The 21941-nt window shown below is 43.2% G+C and overlaps 1 protein-coding gene across 23 annotated transcripts in view; it reads left to right on the top strand.

Annotated features, from left to right (window-relative positions):
* The window catches only part of LOC122540194 (eukaryotic translation initiation factor 4 gamma 3-like), a 353622-nt gene that overhangs the window by 55525 nt on the left and 276156 nt on the right, over positions 1-21941 (top strand). For 9 of the 23 annotated variants that reach the window (XM_087980619.1, XM_087980618.1, XM_087980617.1 and 6 more), the window contains exon 1: positions 18144-18408. In XM_087980619.1, the coding sequence (XP_087836745.1) occupies positions 18241-18408 (168 nt within the window). In that variant the 5' untranslated portion in view covers positions 18144-18240. Of the gene's footprint in view, positions 1-17111; positions 17186-18142; positions 18409-21941 lie in introns of those variants that run through there. The other 14 variants (XM_087980607.1, XM_087980605.1, XM_087980600.1 and 11 more) reach the window with 4 other exon arrangements.

The raw sequence follows: 21941 nt of genomic DNA, 5'->3' as shown, positions 1-21941 counted from the left end.
TTGACCATTACTCTTTTTCCTATCCCTCAGTCAGTTTTATATCTCTGTTGCTACTGTCTCTGTATATTCTGTGATCTATAACATCTCTCAAGTCTGTTGTGTGACACTGTATCACGCATTTTCTGGAAGTCAACGTACACCATATCAACAGCACCAACTTACATTAACCCTCTCTGTTACCTCTACAAAAAAATTCCAAGTTAGTTAAACATGATTTTTTTCTTAAGAAATTCTTGCTGGCTGTCCCGAATTGACTATATTTGTACATATGACAATTAGTTATTGTTGTTAGAATTGTTTTCTGTACTTAAAGTATGGATGGATATTTGAACTAAGAATTGTTTTGATTGACATGGAATATTGAGACTACTGTATTGTGAAATACTGATGTATGTAAGAACTGTGCTTCAGTTTAAATGAGCTGTTCATGGGATTATTTTAGTGAGATTTTATGTTCTGCGAAAAGGACTACCAAACAACAACTGGTAGTCAGCATTGTTAATGAAATGTACCATAGTGCAGCACAAAACAAAGAATGACCCAAAGCCACATACAACATTTAAGCCAGATGACCAAAAGCATGTTTGAAGAGAGAAGTTTTAAGGATTTTCTTAAAGAAGTGAAGCAAGGAAGTAAGCGGTGGCAGAGTTCTCCAGCACATTGGGTCTAGGCAGTTGAAGGCACAGCTAGCAATACCAGATTGGTTAACACTGGCTGCACATAATGCGAGCATTAGAGGAGTACAGTTATCCTGGAATATTGAAGGGTTGGAGGAGAGTATAGAAAAGGATTAGACAATGAGGGATTTGAAAATAAAGATGGGAATTTTATAATCAAGATGTTGCTTGACAAGGAGCCAATGTCACTTAGGGAATGGGATTCTGAGAGTTAAAATGTGGATGGCAGAGTTTTTGATGACCCTGGGTTTTACTGAGTTGGGCTCCAGCTTGGATTACATGGGAATAGTCGAATCTAGAGGTAATGAAGGCATAGATGAGGGCTACAGCAGCAAAAGAACTCAAACCGAAGAAGTCAAGTAATGTTCTGGAGGTGGAAATAGGTGTTCTTAGAGATGGTATGCATGAGATTTGAAGTGCATCTTCGGATCAAATACAGCAAGGATGCAAACAGACAGACTGGTTTAATTTCAGACTGTTGCCAGAGAGAGAGAGATGGAGTCAAATAGTTGGGGACATGAGTTTGGAGTGGAGGTCTTTCTTATATTTAATTGGAGGAAGCTTTGCTCCTCTGCTATGGGAAGTTGGATAAGCAATTTTGTTATTCTTCCATGAGATGTGGGTATCACTACTAACCCAACATTTGTTGTTCATCTTCAATAGCCCAGGAGAAGGTGGTGAGCTGCCATCTTGAACTGTTGCAGGAGAGTAGGAACATTCATAGTGCTGTTAAGAAGGGAATTCTAGTATTTTGACCTAAGAATGGTGTGATGATATTATGGCTTTAAGAGGTGTATTTTGTCCATTTTTTCTTTGGGAAGAAAGGTTGAGGTAGAGGTGCAGAGCAATCTGTTCCATAACCAATAAATTAAACAGCTTGTGAGGCCTTTTTTAAAAAAAAAGTTGGAACAATGGAAGCAGCCTGAATGAATTGGATCAAGTTCAACTTTCCCCTCGCCTCCATCCAAGGGTCCAAAGGATCCTTCCACATCTGGCAGAGGTATTCCTGCATGTCCAAACACCTCATCCATTCTGTCTGTTCCTCTTGATGTGGTCTCCTCTACATTGGAGAGATCGGACACCCAACTCGTCGAATGTTTCAGAGAACATCTCTGAGACACACGCGCCAAACTACACCACCGCCCTGTGGCTGACCACTTCAACTCCTTGTCCCACTCTGCCAAGAACGTGCAAGTCCTGGGTCGTCTTCACCGCCAAACCCTAGCTGCTCAACGCTTGGAGGAAGAATGTCTCATCTTCCACCTTGGGGCCCTCCAACCACATGACATCAATGTCAATTTCAGCAGTTTCCTCAATTCCCCTCCTCCCGTCTCATCCCAGATCCAACCCTCCAATTCTACACTGCCCTCTTAAACAGTCCTACCTGTCCACCTTCCTTCCCGCCTATCTGCTCCACTTTCCTCTCCGACCTATCACCATCAGCCCCCATCTGCATCTGCCTATCAACTTCCTAGCTACCTTCTCCCCACCCCACCCCTCTGTATTTATCCTTCAGTGCCTCCGCACCCACCACATATTTGCGCACGTGCACATACATGCGCGCTCTTCCCCCCTCCCCTGATTAAGGCCTTATGCCCGAAGCATCGATTCTCCTGTTCCTCAGATGCTGCCCAACATGCTGTGCTTTTCCACTGCCACACCTTTCGACTCTGATCTGCACTCCTTACTTTCTCCTTTTGGAATACATCACCTTACACTTGCCTTTAAATAAGAAAAAGTTATATTAAAAAAATTCAGAAGATAACCTTGATTATATTTTGAAAATTGGAAAATACACCAACTTGGAGGTTAGAGAGCTGGTGCTGAGTTGAGTGTATGTATGAAAACACCACTGTGCTTGATTAGTGTAGTTGAGGTGCAATGTACGTAGGGTCATAGAGAGGTACAGCACGGAAACAGACCCTTCGGTCCAACTCGTCCATGCCGACCAGATATCCCAACCCAATTTAGCCCCACCTCCCAGCACCTGGCCAATATCCCTCCAAACCCTTCCTATTCATATACCCATCCAGATGCCTTTTAAAATGTTGCAATTGTACTACCCTCCACCACTATTTCTGCCACCTCATTCCATATACGTACCACCCTCTGTGTGAAATAGTTGTCCCTTAGGTCTCTTTTGTATCTTTCCCTTCTCATCCTAAACCTATACCCTGTAGTACCCCTCCCTGGAGTAGGGGAGTTCTGGACTCCCCTACTTCAGGGAAAAGACTTTGCCTATTTATCCTATCCATGACCCTCATGATTTTGTAAACCTCTATAAGGTCACCACTCAGCCTCCGACGCGCTGACAGCCCTAGCCTATTCAACCTCTCCTTATAGCTCAAATCCTCCAAACCTGGCAACATCCTTGTAAATCCTTTCTGAACCCTTTCAAGTTTCACAACATCTTTCCGATAGGAAGGAGACCAGAATTGCACGTAATATTCCAACAGTGACCTACCCAATGTCCTGTACAGCCGCAACATGACCTCCCAACTCCTGTACTCAATACTCTGACCAAAAAAGGAAAGCATACCAAACGCCGCCTCCACTATCTTATCTACCTGCGACTCCACTTTCAAGGAGCAATGAACCTGCTCTCCAAGATCTCTTTGTTCAGCAACACTCCCTAGGACCTTACCATTAAGTGTATAAGTCCTGCTAAGATTTGCTTTCCCAAAGTACAGCACCTCACATTTATCTGAATTAAACTCCATCTGCCACTTCCCAGCCCATTGGCCCATCTGATCAAGATCCCGTTGTAATCTGAGATAACCTTCTTCGCTGTCCACTACACCTCCAATTGTGGTGTCATCTGCAAACTTACTAACTATACCTCTTATGCTCATGAGAAAAATTATCTCTAGGATGGCTAATGATCGATCTCTGGAGGATACTAGACATAATGTCCCAATACGAAATGTAGCCATTGCAAGAGATTTTCTGCTCATGGTTAGGACAGTAAGAATTGGAACCAGGTGAGAGCAGTCTCACCCAGCTGGATAGCAGTGGGATGTGTTGGAACAGGAAGATGTATAACCCTGTCAAAGGCTGCAGACAGATAAAATAAAATAACCGTGGAATGTTTCTTTGTTATTTCCACCTTCGTAACATTACTTGAACATATTACATAGGATATCATTGTGATTTTGAAAGCCTTTCAGTTACTGTGGTGTGGCAGAAACTTGGAGGGATTCAGGCATTAGTTCGGGATGAGATGAGAGGAGACTTAAAAGATGGCAGCACAGTCAAGACCTTATAAAAGCAAAAGGAGGTTGCGGAGGGGCTGGAATGTCAATGGGGTCATAGAGATCTGCAGTACAGAAAAAGGCCTTTCAGCCCTTCATGTCCATGCCAGTCAAAAGCAACACCTAACTAATCTGATCCCATGGGTTATTTTGAAGGAGGGGTGATGACAGCAGATTTAAAGGAGAGAAGACACAACATTCAAAGACAACTGCTAACAGTATCTGCAAATATATGGGCCAGCAGGAGAATTTGGCTGAGCTATCCATTCCCAATTGAGGGAACAGGAAATGGATCTTCTGGAAAAAATGAACTCAGAGGATAGATGGATGGGAAACAAGAGAAAGATGCAAATTTGCGGCTAAGGCAGGTGCGTTCGAGGAAGTTTGGTCAGGTGATTTTGGCTGAAGGGTGGAATGTATCAGGCTCAGTTGATTGGATTGTCTCAATTTCTCTGACAGAAGTGCATGACCTCCTTATGCTTATTGTTAGAAGTGAAGGAAAGGAGTTTAAGAAAATTTTCTCTCCTGGAAACCATCAGTTATCTGAGCAACTTATCCCTATAGTATTTTAAGTGGAACTGCCAGATCTGGTGGTGGATGGCGAAACCAGTCTGCCATACATTTTCAAGTTTGTATTCCTTTGACTTGATACCGAAGTGATGGCTAAATCAAGTACGTAGCCAGAGTGAGATGGAGTTTTGCTGGGGTTTAGGACATGAAAAGTGAAGGTAAAGGTGTGGTCAAGCAAATTCTGTAGCTACAGAAATGTTGTGAATGTAGGAACAGTGGTGGTTTTTATTGGGATGTGGGCATTGCTGGCTGGCTAGCATTTAATGCCCATCCCTGGTTGCCCTTGAGAAGGTGGTAGTGAACTTCAGCCTTGAACTGTTGCAGTCCTTGTGCTATTACTCCCACAGTGGAGGTAGGGAATTCCTGGTCTTCAACCTTGCAACAGTGAAGGAACGGAGATATATTTCCACGTTAGGGTTGTGTGTGGCTTGGATGGGAAGTTGCAGGTTTTTTTCACTTTGTATCTGTTGCCCTTGTCCTTCTAGATGGAAGTGGTCATAGCTTTGGAAGGTGCTGTTTAGGATCAGAGAATCCCAACAGCATGTGAGCAACCCATTCGGCCTACTGAGTCTACACTGCCAATCTGAAGAGCATCCCACCTAGACCCATCCCCCTATGCTAACCCTGCCTTTCCTAATCCACCTATTCAGCACATCTTTGGACTTTGGGAGGAAACGTGAGCACCCAGAAGAAACCCACACAGACATTGGAAGAATGTGAAAACTCCACACAAAATTAGTCACCCAAGGATGGAATCAAACCTGGGTCCCTGGTGTTGTAAGGCAGCAGTCTATCTACTGAGCCACTATGGTGAACTTCTAAGGATCTTTGGTGAATTTCTCTGATGTATCTTTGAGATAGTACACACTGCTCCTGAATGCCAGTGGTCGAGGAAGTGACTGCTTATGCTGGTTGCCAAACAAGCAGACTTCTTTTTACTGGATGATGCCAAGCTTCCTAAGGATTGTTGGAGGTGGCAAGTGGGGATGTATTTCATCCCACTCCTGACTTTGTGCCATGTAGATGGTGGACAGGCTTTGGGGAGTCAGGAAGGAGTTACTCACCTAGTATTCGTAGCTTCTGACTTTCTCTTGTAGACTCTATTTATATGGCCAGACCAGGTGAGTTTCTGGTCAGTGGTAACCCTCAGGAAATTGATAGTGGGAGATAGTGATAATAAAGCATTGAATGTCCAGGGGTGGTTGTTCGATTCAGCACCTGAAGAGTCGTGAATATTGCTGAACATTGTGTATTCATCAGTGAGCATCCCCACATCTGACCTTATGGAGGGATGGTCTTTGTTGAAGCAGCTGAAGACGGTTGCAGAGATGTCCTGGTGTTGAGATGATTGACCCTCCAACGCCACGACTGTCTTCCTATGTGCTAGGTCTGTCTCCAACCAGTAGAGAGTTTGCCTCCGATTCACATCGATTCCAGTTTTGCTAAAGCTCCTTGTTGCCAGACTCTTTAATGCGGCCTGGATGTCAAGGGCTGTCATTTTCACCTCACCTCAGGAACTTTGTGGTTTTTACCATATTTCAGCCAAGGCTGTCAAGTGGTCAGGAGCTGAGTGGCCCTAGCAGAACCAAAACTGGGGCATCAGTAAGCAGGTTATTGCTGAGCAGGTGCTGCTTGGTAACACTGTTAGATGACACCTTCCATTACTTTACTGATGATTTAAAGTAGACTGATGCGATGGTAATTGGCTGGGTTGGAATTGTCCTGCCTTTTTGTTTAAAGGGCATACCTGGACCACTTTCCACAAAAAGTAAAAGTGGAAGTGATGGCTGTGGTCTGGAGCCACAAAGTGGGCACAAATTAATACAGGAAAAGCTCAGGTTATGGGGGATTTAGTTGTGTAACAGTTTGGGTGTATAAAAATACAATAGCAAATAGAAAATAATTGTGATATTTGAAAGGAGTCTAGTGTTAATCTAGATCCTGTGATGAGATAATGATTTAGGAAGGATGCAATCAGCACGAAATATGATTATGGTTGCCAAAACTCTAAAGCAATCTGTTTGCATTGCTGTACGATAATTTGAAGTATCAGATAACATTTTGCTTTTAGTCATGAGATTTGAAATTTAAAAAAAAGAGTTATGGATATGTTGGTGGCAAAAGCATGGGTTTCTTTCTGTTTGTTCTGTGACAATTCTGAATCATATAAAGGATGATTTGAATAATTTCAACCAGTTTTTTTTTTGTTACAAAGATCTGAAAGTGTTAATAGAATTTCTTGATGCATTTTTTGGCATTCGTCAGGGGTGAGTGGGTGGGTGGAGGTTCAGCTTTTCAAGCTTGCCTTTTTTCTAATTCGGAGCTGAAAATGTGTTGCAGGAAGACATGAAGAACGGCTCCTTCCTGAAGAAGCGCTCATGCCCGAAATGTCGATTCTCCTGCTCCTTGGATGCTGCCTGACCTGCTGTGCTTTTCCAGCAACACATTTTCAGCTCTGATCTCCAGCATCTGCAGTCCTCACTTTCTCCTAGAAGATTTTTTCTAATTCAGTTGGTTTAACTAGTCTTGTGTCACAGGCTAATGGGAGTTATGAATAAATGTTCCAATGTAATTTACACTGTTGGCTTCTGTGAGCAGTTGAAATAAGCCAGAGTAACCACACTTGAATGCATGGACTAAGTCATGACAGAAGTGAGCACTTAGAAATTAGTGATCTTGTTAAGAACTTCTTGGAGCAACAAGATCCCACATAGGGGTAATGGGCAGATATTTAACTGGCAGCATGTGACTGTTGATGCTCTGCATGGATCTGTTGGAGCTACAGTAGTTTACCATATTTATTAACCACTCAAATGATATAAGCAAAAGGCAAATATCCAGATTTTCTAATGACGCAATGATGGGTGGCATGTAGATGAATAATAATATTACAAAGAGGTTCAGTGGATGTGCAAAACTGTGAAAGATAGATCTTCATATTTGCCAAATTGAATTCCATGTAGGATGTAAAAAGGATAGGAAAGAGTTCTTTTCCAAATGATGAAAGGGTTGAAATAGTCAGATACCAAAGAGACGCTAATAAGTGATGTCTAGCAGAGTCACAGTTGCATCAACGCAGATTATTTGGTCTCAAGTTCATTCTGTTTCTCTAATCTCTCAGATCTCTGTCCAATCCCATCTTAACTAAAATATGAACTGGTAAAGAGAAAAATGAAAAAAAAAACAGAATTCTGGCATTTATATTTAGTGATTGTTGAAGGTTGTTCCTCAGACTGTAGGCCTGTGACTTGTGGTGTGCCACAGTGGTCTGTGCTGGGACCTTTGTTACTTGTTATTTACATAAATGATCTGGATGATTAAGTTTGCAGATGGTCCAAAATTAGGAGGTGGTATTGATAGCAAGGAAGGTTAGCAAAAATTACAGAGGGATCTTGATCAGATGGGGAAATGGGCTGAGGATTGGCGAATGCAGTTCAATACAGAAGTGTGAGGTGTTGCACTTTGGAAAGTCAAACCAAGCTAGGACTTGGTTTGTAGTTCTATGAAAACAGTGTCACAGGTAGGTAGGATGTTGAAGAAGGCATTTAGCATGCTGCCTTTCATTGGTTGAGGCATTGAGCATGAGAGTTGGGACATTGTTACAGTTGTATAAGTTGTTGGTGAGGCCACATCTTGGAGCATAGTGTACAGTTTTAGTCACCCTGATATAGGAAAGACATAGTTAATCTGGAAAGACTGCAAAGAAGATTTATGAGGATGTTGCCTGGACTAATAGGCATGAGTTATAGGGAGAGGTTGGCCAGGATAGGACTTTATTCCTTGGGACATAAGAGAATGAGAAGTGACCTTATTGAGGTGTATAAAATCATGAGGGCCAACAATAGGATGAATGCAGTCTTTTTCCTGAAGCTACAGGGCATAGGTTTATGGTGAGAGGGAAAAGATTTAAGAAGGACCTGAGGGGCAACTTGTTCACACAGAGATTGGTGTGTACTGTATATGTAATGGGCTGCCAGAGAAAGTGGTTGAGTTAGGTCCTATAGCAACATTTTAAAAAACATTTGGATAGGTGCATGGATGGGAAGGGTTTCGAGGGCTATGGACCAAATGCAGTCAATTGGAGCTAGTTGAGTGGGCAGCATGTACCAGTTTGGGCAGAAGGGCCTGTTTCCATGCTGCATCACTCCATGACTCTGGAGGGCCAAATGCAAGGGAATAGAACTTCACCTGTACAAGTTTTCGTACTGGGAGTAGTCCTGGCATCATGTTAGGAAGGAAATGTTGGAAGGAGTTTTGGAATGATCCTGCAAACTTACACACTATGGATTTTACAGGCCTTTGAGGTAATTTAACTGTTTTATGATCTCAAAGAAAATGAGATAATGATACTCAGTTATCAAGCCATTGCAGGCATGATGGGCCGGCAGGCTGCCTCCTACACCGTACCACTTCTATGAATTCATGAAGTCGAGTACAAAGATTCCTTAACCAGTAAAACGTTTGAGTGAAATTAGGAAATGCTTTCACAGAATGCGTAAAAACTTTAGGACAGTCGTCTTAATAGCAGTTGATACTAGATTGGTTGTTAATTTTATAACTGAGGTTGATAGAGTTTTGTGAACCAGTGGTTTTAAGGATATGTGGCAAAAAGCACAAAGCACTGGAACGGGTCCTTCAGTTAACTAAGCCTGTGCCGACACATGACTCCTTCCTAAACTATTGCCTAATCATGTTTCTGTCAAGATGCCTATTAACCATTGCTATTCTATCTGCTTCCAACCACCTTGAGCAGTGCATTCCAGGCACTTACCTCTGTGTAAAAAAAAACTTGCCTCTTATATCTCCTTTAAACTTTTCCCCTTTCATTTTAAGTCTGTGTCCTAGTAGTTAGTGGCCGTTGTATGGAGTTCAGCCACAGGTCAGCCATGATCTGAAATGAAAAGTTTGGGTCTGGTAGCATCTGTAGAGAGAGAAACAGATTTTGGGTCTCAAGGTTTCTCTTCTTTGAAATGCATGATCTTGACAAATGGCAGAACACATTCAAGCATTAAATGGCTGTTTCTATCCCTACTTGTGGATAATTTACCCATTAAACAGTGGGTGTAAGAAATGGTATTATACAGGTGACAGTGGAGTATTGGTGGAACTATGCAAAGTTGGGCCTTCTAAGGTATAATAGTGTTTGCACTTTCTTGCTCCTCTGTTAAAGTATCTATTCGAGATGACTCGGGGAATCCCTGATGGACTCAACCTGTAAGCCTCTCTTGGTTCATCCCAGAGATCGTACTCTGTGTATAAAACTCTGACAGACAGTTTAGTTTAAATTGTTACCTTTTGTTTACCAATGGCATCAATGTTATACCATAACATAGTTACCAACAAGCAAGGCTTGAGCTAAGGTTTTAAAACCATTAGCAGAATAGTAGCGCCAGCTCTTAGCGCCACGAGCTCTCTCAGGCTACTCCCCTTATTGCTGCAAACAAGCTGTCTTTATACAGTTCAGTAACATGAATTGTACAGGTTGTTTTGCTGTAATGCATGTTTCGTTAATCTGCTGTAACGTGATTGACGAATTGGGGATATCGTTTCTAAAGTGCTGACTTTTAAAATGTGTTGGCTGTAACGCGATTACATTGCCAACTCTTTTAAGCGCTGTTTCTAAAGCATGATTTTTCTATAATCGTGGAGTTGCACAAGAAAGCAACCACCACATTACAGAAGAACTAGCTGTACACGCACTTTTGTTACGTTGCTGGTCTGGTAATTATTCATTTGAGTCTCATGGCGGAAGAAATCATTCCATTGACGAATCCAAGTTTAATTTGCCTTGTCTTCTCTCGTGCAGCATGGTTCTAAATGTGAAATATCTGGACATAATGGGCATGTGTTTAACTTGGGGCTTGACTCCCAATTTTCACATGAACATAAGCTCACAAACATTACTAAGTGAATACTAATTGTCGAAATATATTAATTTGTGATTTTAGTATTTTAATATTGCATCCAATCTATCCCCTCTGACTGTCCTAAGTTAGCAAAAACCCATGAGCACAAAGCTGGTTGCAGATAATTCTGACAATTGGCAATTCAAATTGACATATCAAATCTGTATGGCGTGTGTGCAGGATGATGTGGCACACCTCTCTTCTACAGTACGTTGGAAGGACATCCCAGATCGTTCATGCAGAAGAACAGCATCTTCAGTAGCTATATCATCTGTTACACCAAGGCCTGATTTAAGAATGTGCACTTTCATATCTGCATTTTGCATTCATTTTGGGATTGCGCAATGATGTAATCAGCTATGGTTGCAGTCGGTAGCCCTTGAACCTCAGTAACGAACTTTGTAAAGCTCCCAGAACCTCAAATGCACCAGATTCACAAGAGTACTCCAGAAGATGGCATGCTAGCTGCCAGGGTAGTGGACATACATCTCCAGAAAGTGGCAACATCGATAACCTGTCCATTAATCAAATGGAACCCTTTCCTTATGATGAATCCTACAGTGTAGTCCTATGGACTTCTTAAAGCCACGTTTGAAATGATCGTTTAAGGCCTTGGATGGAGGTGAGGGGGGAGGTGTGGACGCAGGTTTTATACCTTCTGCAGTGGCAAGGGAAGATGGAGAGTGGATTGGTGGGGGCATGGACCTAATGAAGGAACCATGGAATGAATGGTCTCTGTGGAATGCAGATAGGAGTGGGAAGGGAAATATATCTTTGGTGCAGTCTGACTGTAGGTGGCAGAAATGGTGGAGGAAAATGCACATTATCCTCTACCATTTCTGCCACCTATAGTCAGAAACAGTGCATTATCTTCTGCCATTTCCGCCACTTACAGTCAGAGATGCGACCGTTCCTTCTGTGACTCTCTCGTCTGGTCCATGGCCCCCACCAACCTACCCTCCACACTCCCCTTGCTGCTGCACGAGGTGTAAAACCTGCGGACACACCACCTCTCCCCCACCACCACCCACCTGTGTCTAAGGCTCTAAAGAATCATTTCCAATCTGGCTGAGATTTTCCTGCACGTCCACCCACATCATTTATGTCTGTTGCTCTCAATGTGGGCTCCTCTACGCCGGGAGACAGGACATCAACTTGGGGAGCGGTTCAGGAACATCTGTGGGTTGCATGCACCGAACAACTCCGCTGCCCTGTTGACAACCATTTCAACTCGCCATCCTACTCCCCTCCTTTGGACTTGCAAGTCCTGGGCCGCCTCCATCACCAAACCAAACTCAGCCACCAACTGGAGAAAGAACGTCTCATCTTCCACCTTGGGACCCTCCAACTACATGCCATCAACATCGACTTCACCAGTTTCCAAATCTCCCCTTCCCCTCCCGACTTCATCCCAGATCCAACACTCCAACTCAGCACTGCCCTCTTGACCAGTCCTACCTGTCCATCTTTCTTCCCACCTATCCACTCCACCCTCCTCACCAACCTATTACAATTACCTCTCACTGTATGCATCTATTACCTTCCCACCTATCTTCCACTCAGCCCCACCCCCATGCTCTTTTAATCTTTCAGCCCCCTTCCTTCTCCACATACTTGATGAAGGGCTTATGCTCGAAACGTCGACTCTCTAGCTCCTCAGGTGCAGCCTGACCTGCTGTGCTTTTCCAGCACCGCGCTTCTCATCTCTGAATTATGCTGCCTGGGCTGTAGCATAGATCTTGGCATCGGTGAACAAAATGAACCAAGATCTTGCATAGTTAGTGTCGCTTGTTGCCCTGATGCATTTGTGGGCACCCAGCAGAGAGATTCCTCACAGATCACTTTTCCCGTCCTGGAAAAAAACTAGTTGCGTTGAAGTTCAAGGCAACTGTCACCTTACAGACACCAGGAGAGGATGGCTTCCCACTGCTGCATCCATTAGGTTCTGCCATCCAGCATATTTCCACCAGTTTCCCCAGCAACAACACTGCTCCTTGCCCATTCTAGGAAACAAAGTTGAGGGTGAAAATCTCTGGTCCTCCTGTGGAGCTAATGTCATCTGATGGGGATTGCCACTGCGATGACTTACTAAACTAGGTGCTGTTGGGCTTGCCTTCAGTCCTGGTCCTTCTGCATCCACTTTCACCACAACGACCAACATCCCACCAATGGATGGACACATGAAAATTGCTGACTGACCTGTACTGGAATATAAGGTAAAAAAACAGGTTCTTGGGTCTGAGAACAATCAGTGGGTTGTGCCTGCAGATGCAGGCCAGACACATTTCTGTACACATTGAGATATGCAATTATCTGATATCAAGGGCCATGTCTCCATCATGCAGTCAGTTTCAGCATGTGCAGCAACTTGGTGAAGGTGCTTCACTGACTACGTGAGTGACACATTATATCTGAAAGTGTGCCCGTTATAAATCTAACATGACAGATAATGAAACGATTGTCTCTACTTTCAACAGCACCCTTGCATGGATCACAAATTATGCATTTTTTTTTGCCAGCATTCACTTTTTAAATCATTGCTGCTGCTTTTGTATCATTGAGATGGTGAGATGCCAAACGTTCAGTTGCTAGCACAAATGGCATGGTGCATATCATGTTTGACCAACATTTGAACCCTAAGCACGTTTACTCTGCATGTATTATAAATGGATGGTGAAATTATGGTAAATTAAAGGTAGCTGACGTTTACAAAAATATACTTCACCTATTTGCCCTTTCAATGTCCTAGCGTCCAATAGACTTGGATCCCATGTTATGCACATCAAACCAAGCTAACTCTACCCACCTTGAGGGTTGTCCTAGCCAATTTCTAGTTGTAGCTGACATTTACTGAGCAGCAAGTGATGGCAGGGAATACAACTCTATGGACACTGTCAACACTATTCTCTGTCTTGCCACTAGCAGTGTTCCCTCTAATTTTTCAGGGTCCTATACAGAATCGGAGGGGGCATGCATTTAAGGTGAGAGGGGGAAAGTTCAAAAGAGATGCCAAGGGCAAGATTGTATTTCAGACTGGAAGGAGTGTGGGATCCACTGCTAGAGATGGTAGTGGAGGCAGATACAATAAGGGCATTGATAAGACGTTTTGATAAGCACATGAATATACAAGGAATGGAGGGATATAGACCCAGGGCAGGCAGAAGGGATTAGTTTAGTTTGGCGCCATGTTTGGCATAACAGTGCGGACTGAAGGGCTTGTTCCTGTCCTGTACAGTACTATGTAACCCGCAGTAGTCAATCATATTGCTTTATTGAGAAGACGTTATACTGCAGCTTTTGTTTTGCAGTTTTCTTCATTAATCATTGAAAGTGTGCATTTATATTATTTTACAATTAAAGTATTTTACCTACTAAAATAATCAGCTGTTTGCTCGGCTCAGAAGTCTGGGTACCTGTTTAGTCACCACTAAACAGGTACCCAGACTTCTGAGCTGAGCATGTACACCAATATACTATCTGACTAAAAGAGGATACTAGTTACTTATTCAATCTTGCTTTGGAGCGTTTTGAGCCTATTTTTATATACTGCCCAGTGATTGGATACTTCTCTACAAGAATTTGCACAGAGATGCCAGATCACCGAGAACACAGTTCACAGCTGTCTGTACAACGCAATGTTACTGCTTTGTGACCATTTTCAGGCAATATTTGCTTATAGGATCATTGCACTTAGTTATTTGCTCTTTGCAGTACTTGAGGAGAAAGTGAGATCTGCAGATGCTGGAGATCAGAGCTAAAAATGTGTTGCTGGAAAAGCGCAGCAGGTCAGGCAGCATCCAGGGAACAGGAGAATCGACGTTTCGGGCATCAGCCCTTCTTCAGGAATGAGGGAAGTTTGTCCAGCAGGCTAAGATAAAAGGTAGGGAGGAGGGACTTGGGGGAGGGGCGTCGGAAATGTGATAGGTGGAAAGAGGTCAAGGTGAGGGTGATAGGTCAGACTGGGGTGGGGGTGGAGAGGTCAGGAAGAAGATTGCAGGTTAGGAAGGCGGTGCTGAATTCGATGGATTACCTCACACCTGGCACCTTCCCCTGTAACTGCAGGAGGTGCAAGACTTGTGCCCACACCTCCCCCCTCACCTCCCTCCAAAGCCCCAAAGCAAACTTCCATATCCGCCACAGATTCACCTGCACCTCCACACACATCATCTATTGCATCCTCTGCACCCGATGTGGCCTCCTCTTTATTGGGGAGACAGGCCGGCTACTTGCGGAGCGTTTCAGAGAACACCTCTGGGACACCCGGACTAACCAACCCAACCACCCTGTGACTCAAGACTTCAACTCCCCCTCCCACTCCACCAAGGATATGCAGGTCTTTGGACTCCTCCATCGCCAGACCACAACAAAACGACGGCTGGAGGAAGAATGCCTTATCTTCCGTCTAGGAACCCTCCAACCACAAGGGATGAACTCGGATTTCACCAGTTTCCTCATTCCCCCTCCCCCCGCCTTGTCTCAGTCAAATCCATCGAATTCAGCACCGCCTTCCTAACCTGCAATCTTCTTCCTGACCTCTCCGCCCCCACCCCAGTCTGACCTATCACCCTCACCTTGACCTCTTTCCACCTATCACATTTCCGACGCCCCTCCCCCAAGTCCCTCCTCCCTACCTTTTATCTTAGTCTGCTGGACAAACTTTCCTCATTCCTGAAGAAGGGCTTATGCCCGAAACGTCGATTTTCCTGTTCCCTGGATGCTGCCTGACCTGCGCTTTTCCAGCAACACCTTTGCAGTACTTGATCAAGACATTGTAGTTTTACAATACTGCGCTCACTACTTCGTTCAGAGGTTGAAATGCCAGTGTGTCTCATTCTGTGACTTCAGAGAAATCTCCAGATTGTCCTTTCTTCACCGTTATTTTGCTGAACATGTATGCAGTGGTCTTAGAAACCTTTCAACGTATTAAATAATTGACATCTGTGTCCAAATATCTATTCACAGATTTTCCCTGTGACTAGAGTCATCCTGATCCCTTTTAGATGTACTACACTTATTCCCATATGGAGACCCACCACATTAAACTTGCTCAGCACCTGTACCCCTTGCTCTCTAAGCCCAATATTTCACCTTGCTTATGCCACCTCTGCATCTGTATCCTCCCCCTCTATGAAGACCATGGTAGTTGTCACTGCGAATAATTTAGTCCCGTAGACCTACCATGCCCTCCAAAACTGAAATCAGTGGGTGTCCGGGACAAAGTCTTAGCTGATTGGAGTGATACCTGGCATATTGTGGTTGTGTTTATTGGAGCTGATAAATGTGTTGCTGGAAAAGCACAGCAGGTCAGGCAGCATCCAAGGAGCAGGAGAATCGACGTTCCGGGCATAAGCCCTTCTGAGGAAGAGAGCTTCTTCAAGGAAGGCATCCTTGCAAGAGGATTCGCAGTAGGTTAAAATCAACTAGGAGAAAGTGAGGACTGCAGATGCTGGAGGTCAGAGCTGAAAAATGTGTTGCTGGAAAAGCACAGCAGGTCAGGCAGCATCCAAGGAACAGGAGAATCGACGTTCCGGGCATAAGCCTCAGAAGGGCTTATGCCCGGAACGTCGATTCTCCTGCTCCTTGGATGCTGCCTGACCTGCGATTTTCCAGCTCTGATCTCCAGCATCTGCAGTCCCTGTGTTTATTGGAGGTCAATCGTCTTGGATCTAGGAGATCTCTAAGTGGGTTCCTCATAGTGATGGCCCTGTCATCTTCAGATGCTTCATCGGTGACTTTCCCTCCATAATGGGATTGGGGATGGGGATGTTTACCAATGTTCAGCAGCATTCATGACTGCTTGGATGCTGGGATCGTCCGTGTTTAGATACAACAAAACCCTGGAGGCTGACAAATGACGAGTAACATTACCTCCATGTAAGTACCAGGCAGTGGCAAGGTGCTAGGGGGATGTTTAAAAGAGATGTGTGAGGCAAGTTTTTTACACTGTTATGGACTAGGTCAGACCACTCAAAACATTCTTAAGCAGGCAGCCCAGACCATAACTTTGCAATTTGTTTTGGTAAGTGTACAGTGAAAATTATCTAGAGTAAGTTAGCTAGGTTGACTGCCAGGTTTTAAAACAGACAAATGTTTATTAACAAAATTACATAATTAAACACAAAGAACAGAATAAAGAGCCCCTACAGAACTCAGTCTATCCAAACTAGACTTGATTATGCTATTCCGAATATACACAACAGTCCCAATAAGCAAACCCCATGAAACACAGTAAAACTGAAACAAATGCTTACAGGTTGAAATTAGAAGAGCAGAAAGAGAGTGTGTCTAGCAGCCTGTTTCCACACAGCTGAACTCCTAACTAGTTCTGGGCTGAACCGTTCAGCTAGAGAGCTGAACACTCCCTTTCATTATACAGGTCACTTCTAAAACATGACCACTTTGGCTTGAAGTCTCATCTGTTTACATATCTGTTTACATGTAACTCTCAAAGGCTTTTTTTCATCTCTGTACCAAATTAGCCATCTCGGAGCCGGAAGGGTTTTACGATCCCTCTGAAAAATACCGAAGACACACTATCCTTGAGAAGAGGAATAGCGTTGTAGAAAAAAAGGGACCAGCTTTGTGACAACACAAAGGGTGGTGAGTGCCTGGAAAGTGTCACCAGAAGAGGTGGTGGAAGCAGCAGCATTGAAGAAGCAGCTGGATGAATGCATGAATAAGAAGGCGATCGAGGGATATAGATCCTGTAAGTGATCCCTGGTATGGAAGGGCAAAATGTGTCGGTGCAGGTCTGGAGGACTGAAGGGCCTCACTTTATGCTGTATCCTCCTTTGCTCGAGAAGGACAAGGGCAACAGATATGTGGAAAGACCACCATGTGCAAATTCTCCTCCAAAACACTCTCAGTCCTGACTTGGAAATATATTCCTGTTCATTTGCTGATGCTGGCTCAAAATCCTAGAATTCCCTCCCTCAGGGCATTGTAGATCAACATACAGCACATGGACTGCAGCGGTTCAAGAATATCGCTCATTACCACCTTCTCAAGGGCATCTAGGGATGGGCAATAAATGCTGACCAGCCAGTGACACCCACACCCCATGAGTGAATATATAGTTTAAAAAAAAGGCTTATAGGGCTCCTGGAGTTTTGGATAAGTGCAAGAAGAGCATGGCAGTCTAGCATTAGGACAATTGAAAGTGATTTTTGACAAAATTGGCTAAAGGATTCAATAACAGATGACTGAAAATGCACACATTTCTACTTTATTTACGAGACCTTTAGTTGTGAAAATACTTGGGTGCTGAAATGTTGTACGGTGATCTTTCCAAAGCACAGTTTTCATTTGAATGTAACGGGAATTTCCGACAGTAACTTCCTCACTTTTGTCTGTTAAAAGCTGCCTTACTTTAGACTTGGCCAACGACTGTGAAATGTTGAAGTTGAATTGCTTACATGTAACTGCTGCACCAAGTTGGAATTTGGAGCTGGAATAATTCACCTGCATCTCTTCCTAGCCAGTTTGTAAAGTGACCCAGCATACAGATTATCTCATGATTGCATGTTGTTGCACTTAATTGTTTGTGGGGTTTTTTTGTACTCTAGGCAGATTTTCAGTGCTGACCAGTGACTGTGCATGTGCTTGAAACCTTAACATAGTTGCAATTAGTAATTACTTAACCAGATGGTCAGATATCTTATTTTTGGCAAAAATCCAGGCAGATGACGACATTCAGTTGCACTATGGTCAGGTTACCCACACTGCGATTGTGGTGCACAGTCTAAGTTGAACGTCGAACATTCATTAACATGGGTGTTTTTGAGAGTTGTTATACAATAGGATCAAATTTATTAGAATCATCTTAATGAAGCTGTAATGAACAGTGCTGGAAAAAGCAATCCTGAAGTAGAAAGTGATTCCTTTGAATATTTGTTTTTCCTTAACACCCCATTTTACTATAGAATTGCCAGAGGACCTGTACAACAGACACTTGAAGAGCGCCTCTACCCTCCCCAGGCAGCAGTACCACCAGTCCAGTATACAGTGAGTATGCTAATTTTAATAAGGATTTTGAATTTATGAAAGTATTTTAATCAGCTGTCCTAAAAACTATGTTGATATTGGAACTAAAATTATGAGAAATACCCCTTAATGCTGACTCCCTCACTGACTTTTATTTTAAATCTGAATTTCCTGTCATGTTGCCAAGGTTTGGCTTGGTTGTATTGACTGACAACTATGTACACTTACACTTTTTAAAAATAAAACCAAAAGTAGCACAGTAATTTCCATGCTGATCTTGCTTTGTGCCTGAGTTTATTCCATGTTTATGAATTTAAATCCATTAAATTAATGTTTGGATAATTCAGAACTTCAATCTTTTGCTTATTGAAATTCATATTTTGTCAGATTATTGCTGCAAGTACACATAGTTTATCAGTGGTGACTAAGTTGCTGAATTTTCTTGGATTAAAGTTCAAAATTGAAGTAATAGAATGAGTATATGATGTGGACTGTCACTGTTGTTATAAGTCACTGAACATAATGACTTGTTTTCTTTTGGATTTTTTTGTGACATGCTTTACTTTTCAGTTACAGTATCAATTAGAAAAAGTTAGCACTTTTATGTAGTGTTCCCAACTCTTTCCCCCAAAGTTGATAGATAATTGAGAAACAAAAAGGGGATTGTGGCATATTTCATGGCTCTTAGTGTAACAACTTGGAATGACTGCTGTTGTGTTCATTAATCCTAAATAGATTATTGAAATGTAAATTCCCTCCTGCAATTTGTCCTTTAATCTCTTTGTAAATTTGCAAGTTACAGGGTTGATTACTTTAAGGGATTTTTAAAAATTAATTCACGGGATGTCAGTGTCGCTGACTCGGCCTTCTTTTGTTGCCTATCCGCAATTTCCCAGAGGGCAGTTAAGTATCTACTATATTGTTGTTGGTCAGGAGTCACGTGTAGGTCAGATCAGGTAAGGATAGCACAGGAAAAAAGCCATTTAACACATTGTGCTGCTAGAGTTGTTCAACTAAATCTTAATTTCATTCTCTCCCTGTAGCCCTGTGATTTCTGTTTTGAAGGTCATGAAAAAACATTTTCTCCAGTCATCTGTGGCTTTTTTGCTGGTTATTGTGTATTTGTGACCTCTATTATGCAATCCTTCTGTCACTAGAGTTTCTCATTTGCTTTATCAAAATCGTTAATGATTTCAGGTGTCCAAATAAATCACCTGCTAACTATCTGTGCTGTAGAATGCCCAATCCCAGCTTCTCCATGTGCTCTACATGACTGAAGCACCTCATCCTCGTATGTCCTCTTTGAGAAACTCAGCAGGTGTGGAAAGAGAAAGAGTTATCAATTCATTATAACTTTTTCAGAACTATTGAGCTTTTCTAGCATTCTGTTTGTGTGTGTTTCAGATTTTCAACATTGCAATGTTTGCTATTCTAACTGTATAACTTTAAGGTTTTTGTATTCTGTTCCTCGATTAATAAAGTAAAAGATCCTCGGCAATTTTTAGAAACCTTCTCATTTGCCCTGCTATTTTAAATGATTTGTATACGCGAAACTCCATGTCTCTCTGGAATTAGGTGCGCCAACATTCTATCCTTAATTGCCCTTGAAAAGGTCATGTTGAGCTGCCTTATTGAATTACTGCAGTCCATGTGGTACAAGATCTTTCCTAGGACTTAGTTCTTTCTTCACTGCAATGAAATCAATTTAGTTACAGGTCAGGATGGTGTACATCTCCCCCTTTGACCTAATGATGTGGCGAAGATCATTGAAGTAGCTGAAAATAATTGCGACTATTGAAGTAACCTGTGGAACTCTGAGCTGGGAGGCTTGAGTTCTATTCCTACCTGCTCCAGAGCTGTGTAATAACATTGCTTAACAGATTGATTAAAAATACGTAACCTGCGGAGCTCAAGGGCTCTTGTGAAACAGCCGTAGTGTCCCTACCTCTAAGCCAGGGCGCCTGGGTTCAAGATCTATGTGCTGCAGAAGTATATAATATCTCTGAACAGGTTGATTAGAAAATATCTATACCTGAACCATGCCCAGTAGTGGTGGCTGGTTAGCTCAAATTGTTAAAAGTGTGGTGCTAATTAATGCCAAGGTCATGGGTTCAATTCCCATACTTGGAGAAAGTGAACACTGCAGGTGCTGGAGTTCAGAGTTGTAGAGTGGGTGCTGGCAAAGCATAGTCGGTCAGACAGCATCCGAGGAGCAGGAGTGTCAATGTTTCGGGCATAGGCCCTTCATCAGGAATGAGGCTTGTGGGCCAAGGGGGCTGAGAGATAAATGGGAGGGGGATGGGGTGAAGGTAGCTGGGAGTGCGATAGGTAACCCCATGCCCATTTATCTCTCTGCCCCCTTGGCCCATAAACCTCATCCCTGATGAAGGGCTTAAGTCCAAAATGTTGACTCTCGCGCTCCTTGGATGCTGCCTGACCGGCTGTGATTTTCAAGCACCACACTATTCGACCCCAATTCCCATGCTTGCCATTGCTGCCGTCTTCTGCCTCAGGCTTTAATTCTTGGCTCTTTGACACAGTGGTGATGTTTCTACCCTTGTTCCTGCATCCTGCTGTAATTGGCTGAAAACATGCTGTTCCTTGCCTCTATTTGGTGACGTATGGTATACAACTAATAGTACAGTAGCTTCACTGTTCCCTAATTCTAATACTTTTTTTGTCTTTAATTCCTCTTCACCCCACCATTTTTGTTCATATCTGTCCTGAATAAGGTGACCAATTTTTTTTTTTAACTTGCTCCCTGTTCTCGCCAGAGCAATTTCACCCTCCATATTAGTTCACTTCTCCACCAAGACCTTAATTCCAGCTGTGTTGAGATAGCATCATAGAATCCCTACAGTGTGGAACAATCCACACCAACTCTTTGAAGAGCAGCCCACCCCTGCCCTCCCATCTCTGTAATCCTACATTTCCCCTGATTAATCCACCTAACATGCACACCCTGGACACTGTAAGCAATTAATATGACTAGTCCACCTAACCTGTATGTCTTTGGACTGTGGGAGGAAATCTGAGCATCCGGAGGACACCCATGCAGACGAGGAGGGAATATGCAAACTCTACACAGACAGTTGCCCAATGGTGGAATTGAACCTGGGTCTCTGGCACTGTGAGGCAGCAGTGCAAATCACTGGGCCACTGTGCCCTCCCAACAATCTTGCATTAGGCTCTCCAGCTTCAGAGTTGATTCCAATGCCTAGGATCCATTTAGCATCTTCCTGAACCCTCTGTGGATTGAGCACCACCTCAGACATGTTATGCATGGCCCACTTCAGGACAGTTTGAGAATCTTGACATACATCTACAGCTGATTTTTTCTTTGTTTTATTTTTCATGAGCGTGGGCATCGTTGGCTAGCCTATTGTGTGTTGCTAATTTATTATTGCCCTTTTATAAGGTATCGGTGAGCCACCTTACTGAACTACTGCAGTTCAGGTAGTCCATAAATGCCACAGTGCTGGAATAGTAAGGAGGTCCCAGAGTTTTGTTCCAACGCCAGTGAAGGACTGGTGATATAGTTCCAAGTCAAGATG

The sequence above is a fragment of the Chiloscyllium plagiosum genome, unplaced genomic scaffold (assembly GCF_037043375.1).
Source record: "Chiloscyllium plagiosum isolate Xiang-an unplaced genomic scaffold, Cpla_swu_hap1 HiC_scaffold_37, whole genome shotgun sequence".
In the NCBI taxonomy this organism is placed as follows: domain Eukaryota; kingdom Metazoa; phylum Chordata; class Chondrichthyes; order Orectolobiformes; family Hemiscylliidae; genus Chiloscyllium; species Chiloscyllium plagiosum.
Note: the sequence above shows the minus strand (reverse complement) of the source record. Positions and strands in the feature narration are given on the sequence as shown.